This window comes from Pteropus vampyrus, unplaced genomic scaffold (genome assembly GCF_000151845.1).
Source record: "Pteropus vampyrus isolate Shadow unplaced genomic scaffold, Pvam_2.0 Scaffold11, whole genome shotgun sequence".
Lineage (NCBI taxonomy): Eukaryota > Metazoa > Chordata > Mammalia > Chiroptera > Pteropodidae > Pteropus > Pteropus vampyrus.
Window position 1 is genome coordinate 3,336,728 of NW_011888792.1, and position 7,959 is coordinate 3,344,686.

General features: G+C 31.9%; 1 protein-coding gene across 2 annotated transcripts in view; it reads right to left on the reverse strand.

Annotated features, from left to right (window-relative positions):
- Window positions 1-7,959, reverse strand: part of TMEM167A (transmembrane protein 167A) — a 42,587-nt gene that overhangs the window by 23,321 nt on the left and 11,307 nt on the right. Inside the window, exons 3-4 of one of the 2 annotated variants that reach the window (XM_011377715.2) lie at window positions 6,586-6,620; window positions 834-1,880 (exon numbers count right to left, since the gene is read on the reverse strand). In XM_011377715.2, the coding sequence (XP_011376017.1) occupies window positions 1,810-1,880; window positions 6,586-6,620 (106 nt within the window). In that variant the 3' untranslated portion in view covers window positions 834-1,809. Of the gene's footprint in view, window positions 1-833; window positions 1,881-6,585; window positions 6,621-7,959 lie in introns of those variants that run through there. The other variant, XM_011377709.2, reaches the window with a different exon arrangement.

Below are 7,959 nucleotides of genomic sequence, written 5' to 3' on the forward strand. Positions count from 1 at the left end.
ATCCCATCCAGCTCTGCAATAAGACTACGTGACAGAGGCAGTCCATCTGATGCTTAAACTGATCCTTAATCCTCTTCTGCACCCTACCACACACCACCACAAAAAGAATATGTGAATATTCCGTGGGCTTAAAACTACCTCCACTGCCCTTTGGGTTATATGAAAGGATTCTCTGGTAACTGTTCAAAAGAAACAAAACAAAACAAAACAAAACCGTAAAAGAAAATGCTAATTGTTTTTCTTCATAGAATCCTGTGTTTTTCCCCTGCCTCCCAAAAAGCCTGTGTATCAAAAGGTCAGAATGGCTAAGGTCAGAAATAAGCTGCCTCCCACTCTGTTCAGAATCTACACACAGAACAAATTTTTATATATTACCAGAAATTTTCAAAAGAAATTATTTCTTCCTCTTTCTTCTACCTACATCCTCAGAAATGCCAAACTAAAGAAATCTTAGAATTGACTGTCTAATAGATGTTTCCTAGAATTCTTTCCAAGTAGTTTAGTCTTTAAAAATAAACAGCTTTCAGTTCAGTAACTTCTGCAGAAAGAGCTGCTCGCAGACTCTTTTTAAAATAATCCTTTTCTTAATATCTAATTAATATTACCAATAATGGACAATTTTTAGCTAAGATATTTAAATTCTGCTTAGCTTTGAAATTTTAACTGAATTTTGGTTGAACCTTAAGAGATGTTAACCATAAACTTATAACTGCTCTACTGCAAAACCTGTAAATCATATTCTGAGTGTTTTTCTTTCCTCGATGAAAATTACTAAAGGTCGTCCTCCTTTATTATCAAAGCTCAAAGAACTTACGCCATGGTATACATATAAGCAGACTTGAAAACTGTTTATCATCACCTATTAAGTTACACAAGAGATTCCAGTTCAAGTTCACAGACAAAACGTAAACTAGATTTAAAGTGCTGTATTAAAAAACGATAAAAACACAGTTTGCATTTGGGGTAATTAAAATAAGTGAAGACCTGACATTAAAAAAAATGAAAAACACATAAGATTATCATTCTGTAATTGTTCTATTTTGCTATTTTCATTCTATGAATGCAGTTTTATTTAGAGAACAACAGCTGGTCAAATTTATGCTGAAGATATTTATCCATATTTAAGCAGAGAGGCTTGCAGAGGTTACTACACCAGTTAGTTATTCTACACTCTACGTTAAATATTAACATTTTCCCCAATACTACTCTAAAGTCCTATCTCATTTATATTCCTCCTTAAGAAACACATAGGCTTGTTTTAAATAGTTTAAAAACCTGTAATAAACTAAAGAGTTCGCTTCAGTAGAGGTACTCTGGTTAATGCTCAAAATGGTGTGGCCAGAGGAAAGGCAAGCATTATTAAATACAAATGCAATCCTTAGCAACACAAATTGAACCTTTTTTTCCAAAAAAAGCTAGTCCAATATAAGGTTTCGTTCTATAAAGATATATCATTTCCAAATCACAGTGACAGGAACTTGAATAATTTACCAATTTTGTTTTCTACTATGTATCTTAGAGATGTCACTAAAAACTGGTATCTGACACAAAAGAATAACATTTGTAGAATGTAATATTGTAGTAACAGTACTGAGATTGTTACAAACTCTTTAAGTATTAAATGGTTACATCTTAATTATTTATCTAGAACATTGGTCCAATAACAAAAGTAGAGAAAAGCAGCTGGAAATTTATCTCATTCAATGTTCAGAGATAAAAGAGTTAACCACTCTTTCCATTATTTTTCTGCAGGTAAGTCCCTTTTCGTATTGAAATTTGGTGGCAATTCAATTTGGGCATTTTTCCAAGCTACTGCATGAAGAGAATGCTGAAGGCCATCACTATACAGCATACTGCAACATAAGGACTCTTTCGTTCACCTGTTGAAAACAAGGCAGATATTCATGTTGATTAACTGAGTAGCTAATAGGATATGGTTATTATTTACTATTGTAGAAGGGTACAAAAGAATCAAGATAAAAAAAAAAAAGAATCAAGATGAGGTTCTCATTATGAGGCCCATACACGTGGGGAATGGGGTGGCAAAACAAGAACTAGGTGCAACATAAAAGCAAATACAATACAGAATGCACTAAACTATAATGATTTATTTCTAAGACTACCTCCTTTTCATTTGTTTAGAAAACCCTCAATGAACCATTCCTTTGTCACAGAGTAAACCCAAATATTAAAAATATAGCACAGAATGTAGGCTAGAGATCCAAGAGAAACGATTTCAAATTCAATTAAGGCCAAACAAATATTATTTTTCTCTTGTAAAAAGGAAACTTCCACCTATAAAAAGAAATTCGACATACAGTTTAGTCATATTTTTTTTCCTCATTGGTAGCAATTCATGACACTTTTAAAGGGGGAAAAAATAAGCATTCGTGGATGAAAATAAACAGAGTGACCAATAAAACTGCATTTTAAGAATGGACATAAAATGTTTAATACAAAACATTAAAAAAAACCTATTTCTGAGATGGATTTCATATCAAATCTTTTATAGTACAATTACTGTGGGTTAAATATGTAGAACTTAAAACCACTTTTGCATGAGTAGATTTTCACCATGTGTTTTAAGAGTGTTTATATTTGGAGACTTTTTTTTCGCATGAAATAGACCTGGAGTTGGCTTGTGAAAGGTCTTGCAAAGAGATAGAGATCTTGTGATTGTTAGTTAACTGAAATTCATCTTGTTCTTTCCCGTTTCTTCCGTAATTGCAAGGCTGTATGATTCCATAAAGCACTAAGCATTTCTGTGCTGCCTTGAGGGTACATAGGAAAGCAAGAGTGATGTGCTACTTCTAGAAATAATCCTGGGTATGTACCTAGTATCCTCTAGTAGAGATGGTTTATACTCTCCTCACTTGTGTTTTTCTATGATGTTTAAAATGCACTCTTTTCCAGTAACTAAGTTCCTCATTTCACTTAGCAAGTTCGGTTAACTCTCTCTGGAAAACATCAATCTTGATCACCCTTATTAACTAAAATCCTCAATTGAGCTCACACAGTCATTTTGTAAGTATGTACCTTTGTGTCTGTTCAATGACAATACTCATAAAAGATATACACACATACAAATAAAATAAACATTTAGTGTTTTTATGAAAGTGTTTTTCTATCACAGACATTTAATGGACTGTTTTCCAGCTAAAGTAAAATCTAGAAAGTAAGAGAATAGTGTTTTCACAATACCACTCTCTCAACTAGAAAAAAAAAATCTTTTAAAACTAAAAATTACCCTGGGTTATCATTTTTAAGCAATGCTAATTCCTTTGGGGGCAAAAAAACCAAAAAAAACCTTAAGTTATTAAACAGAATAAAAAAAGCTCATTCCAATACAAATTTCAGGCAGATTTCATAAGCAAACCTATCACTCTTATTAGGACTAGATACTCTCACTGTTCAAAAGTCTTATTAAACACCTAAAAAGAAAATTAATATTGTCCTAAATTTTCCATCTGCTGCGAATTAATTTTTGAGGAAGTTCTCTTCCTCATCTTTTAGCTTAGAATGCTATAATTTACATATGGGTTTCATTTTCCTGTTTTTAATTTTCTTAAAAGAGATTGCCAAGTGGTAGAGTTAAACATCCTTGGTTAAACTTGGGTAAGAATGTTACTTCTTGTCTGGTCTTAGGTCTGTATAAGTGAATGTGAAACAGTTGCTGCAATGTGATGTGTAACATAAGATGATTTGGCTGGGCCTTTTCCCATTAAAATTGCATCCTTTGAGGATATATTCTGTGTAAAGATAGGAGGAGCTTGTGTTTGAGAAAGCAGTGTATCAGCATCAACATTTTCTAAGCCACTTTGCCAAAATGAAAAGCTAATGTTTTCATATAATTGGCAAGAATGAATATTTTAACTCAACCATTTAACCTATGGCATTCATAGTCAAGAGGAAAATGGAAATAATAATGAGCAAGCAAAAAAAAAAAAAAAAAAAAAGGCATAGTTTATAGTAAAACATAAAAACACATGAGACAGTAGGAAAGCATTAAGAAAGCTCCAAACTAGGTATCTTAAACTTATAGCTATACTTTCAAGTAAAATTGTGAACAAAAAGGGTCACCTGGATTGGCTACTAAATGAAGTTGTACATACTTCTCTTATTAGAGAAACCTCTAATAGAACAGATTTCAAATACTTTAATATTTTATTATGAATTAGCAACTTATTGATAATACTGAGATGGAAGCTTAGCTTCCTAACTCCAGGCTTTTTATATTTTTACCAATGATTATTTAGGATTATTCTAATATAGTGATATTCTCCCTATTCACCTCAAACTGTCTTGTTCTTCCATTATGTTCTCTCTCTGTGTTTACTGGAGTTATTCTTACTACTCTGCTCCCAGACAATACTATTCTTTTTGTAGGTGACTTGGCTCTGAAACAAGCGGTTTGGTTTATATATATTTACATTTACCATTAGATATCAGCATTAGCCATTGAGTGTTCTATTTTGTCTCTTTATCTCTCTCTCCTCGGTTATTTTTGAAGTGTTTAAGATATTTTCTGTTATTTCAGGGTTTGCAGCTGTTGAGTATGACTGAATACCAGATAAATTTGCACCACAAAGCTCTGTTCATCTAGGTTGGGTATTCTAAACCTTGGCACTATTGACATTTTGGGCTAATTCTGTTGTAAAGGGCTGTCCTGTGCAACAAAGGATGTTTAGCAACATCCTTGACCTATATCCAGTATATATTCCTCCACTCTAGTTGTGACAACCAAAAACATCTCTAGACATTGCCAAATGTCCCCTGAATGATAACTAATTATCTAGGCCCTATCTATGCTTTACACACACACACACACACACACACACACACACTCCCTCCCTCCCTTTCCCTTTCTCTCTCTCTCTCCTCCCCCGCCCCCCCGTCTTTCACTATGAGATAATAAAATCTGGAAAAAGAGCACGGAGGAAGGACAGTTTAACATGTTGAAAGCACAGTGAATTCTCTAAAAGATGTCTGTTTCAATAGTTAATGTATTGAATGAGGCCTTGAAAAGAGGTACTTTTCTGTGAAGCTCTTTGTGCTTATACTATCATTTTCTACAACAAAAGTAAAAAGTCAAGGAATCTTATAATCTTAGACTTAAAAAGGACTTCTAGATAATTTAGTATTATGTTTACAACTTCCATGGTAACTGAGTTGTGCTTATCATTAAAAGCTCAAGAAAAGTTGCTCTCTCAAAATTATTTCCATGTTAACAACCTATGAATCTTAGAAGATGCTGTAAAAAATTTGAAACTCCTACATTTTTAATCCTTAGCTGAGATTATGTATGCTTGTATTTATCCTCAGATAAATAACATCAATTCTCAGGTCTTCTTCAGAAAAATTTCTAAATATTACAATAATTTAGTTTGTATTTTTCAATCTTAATATATTTTATTTTCTGTGATGGATCATCTTCTAAATATTCCACATCTATGAGAAGTGAAAACCAAAATAAAACATAATACTCTATAGGGAATACAGCTTACTTGAGAGAGATGACTCTTAAATTCTCTATCTTATTTAAAGGAATTAGTTTGGGGGAATTCAGGCTATTGTCAGCGTGGCTAACTAGACTAAATGTCAAACATAGAAGAAATTTTCCTCATTATGAAAGCCTAACAGCTTTATGAAAAAAATGAGTTATGTATAAATTCAATGTTAGAAGAAGAGTACTAAAATCAAACACTTTTTTGAGGGGGTCATGTAAATAATTCCAAAGAGGACAAGGAATATTCACTTTTCAGTCCGAGTGGTATAAATACAAATGCCTGCAGTGGTTTTATTGGAACGAGTTATGTTTAAAAGGGTATAATCTATTATTTAAGAGCACTGGTGAATTACAGCAATAAAATTCATTTTAATTCATTAATTACCAATCAGTTGAGAGTCTACTATGTGCTGCTGGGCACTGTGCTAAATGTTATATACGTAGGGGCATGGGACAAGAATATATTATCTAAGCATAAATACACTTAAGCTGCTACTAATTTTATAAAGTTAAAAGATGAGCACACTTACATTAATTTTAATCAATTAGAACAAAATACAGCTATGACATGTATTTAATGTAAAAAAAATAATGTTTTCTAAAAGCAACAAATAACAACATTTCATGACTTACCATTGGCAATAAAATGATTGTGGTTAGATAGTTGCTCAGCAAGCCTTTCGTTGATGGGAAATTCATCCTCAGTTATCAAAATGGTACACATTATACAGAACAGCATGCTCTCTACTATAAGCGTGTGTGCATAAAACTATACACATCTGTCTGAAATCTCTTCAAAAGTCAGGAATCCATAGTATTTGCTATCTGAATTTCAAGAAAGACTTTTCATGTATTTTTATTTCCTTACTAATGAAGTATTATGTGGTATCTGCCAAATCTAGTTTTAAATAGCATAAGGAAAGAGAGTTTGGCACAACTCTACAAACTTGCAAAATTGAAGAAAACTAAGAAGTCTGAACTCTTAAAATTGACATTTGATTTGTGTGACTGGGACATAAGTAAATTGGCCAACAATTTATAGCTGAAGAAGTAGAGGAAGATTATACATAGACACTTACCAATTCTGGCACACTTCCAAAATATACCCAACAATCTGCATAGAAAAAAAAAAAAAAAAAGTAGCTATTGATTACTGGGAAAGGTAAATCATTCTCTTAGTTATCATATAGAGAATTCATTATATACTAGCATTTTAACTTCTGATGCTTTGCTTCAACAATGAAATTGTTTGATGTCAAGCTACCGCAATAACTTATCAACCATCAATGTATACAAATTATCATAAAATGGACTATATGTGGTGTCATAAGTTAAATCCAAGGTAAATTAATGTATGTGGCAAAAATCTGCACAATAGCTTACTATTATAGGATTAATTCAGTCAACTTCAAGTGCTTTACATTCAAAAGCAGGAACTACACAGGCCAATTTAATTAAAAATTAATTTTGAGAAAATGGTAAATGAATACAACTGGTTTGGAACGTGTTTTGACTTTAAAAAATAGAACTCTCATACTAAAAATACCTACTTCTTATAGGACGTAGCAGCTCTATATTTAAATGATCTATAACCATAAACAGCAATTATATAACAATGTCATTCAATGTGTGCCTGTTTTCAATATAATTAGATAATCCTAGTTTAGGGCACTCTATCCGAGATAACTATGGCATTTAAAACACATATAGTCTGGAAATAAAAAGAATTAAAACAAAGATGTCCATTTCAATCTATGAATGAATATATTATGAATTAAATGATATTATATGTATCTATCACTTACTTGGCATGTATAAAAAGTATAAGCTTAAAAAAAAGTAATTAAAGAAAAAAAAACAAAAAAAAAAAAATGGAAGGAACTGTTTTTTGGTCTGAAAGAATAGAATAATAAATAGTGTTACACATGATTACAAACCAAGATAAATTAACGTTACTTATTGTATTAAGTTAGGATTGGTGTAACAAAATCATAATACTTAAATTCCAGGGAAATTTATATTACTCTCTTTTTGCCTGAAGAGATGGCTGGCTACTGAATCATTTTATTAGAATGATTAAGAATGAAAGAAAATATGGGTTCAATTAAGTTCTATATAGGTTCCGCCTCTAAAATATAACCTCCTGACCTCAAAGTACTCTCTTACTTTAGGTTAAATGAAATAGGTAAACATATAAAATATTTTTTAGGATGGACACTGTGACAGGTGAAACAATTATATTATGGGAATAAAAGGACAAAAATCATATACATCTCTTAAAAGTAAGGTAGAAAAAAATAAGGGCCAGAACATACCTAAATTCAATGTTACTTAACTGGCTGCATAACTGTGAGCAAGGTACTTTATCTCTTTAATAACCACTCAATAGGTTGTTATAAGGAGAAAATGCGTTATTACACAAAGTCTTTAGAATAGTGACTAACTAACCTGCT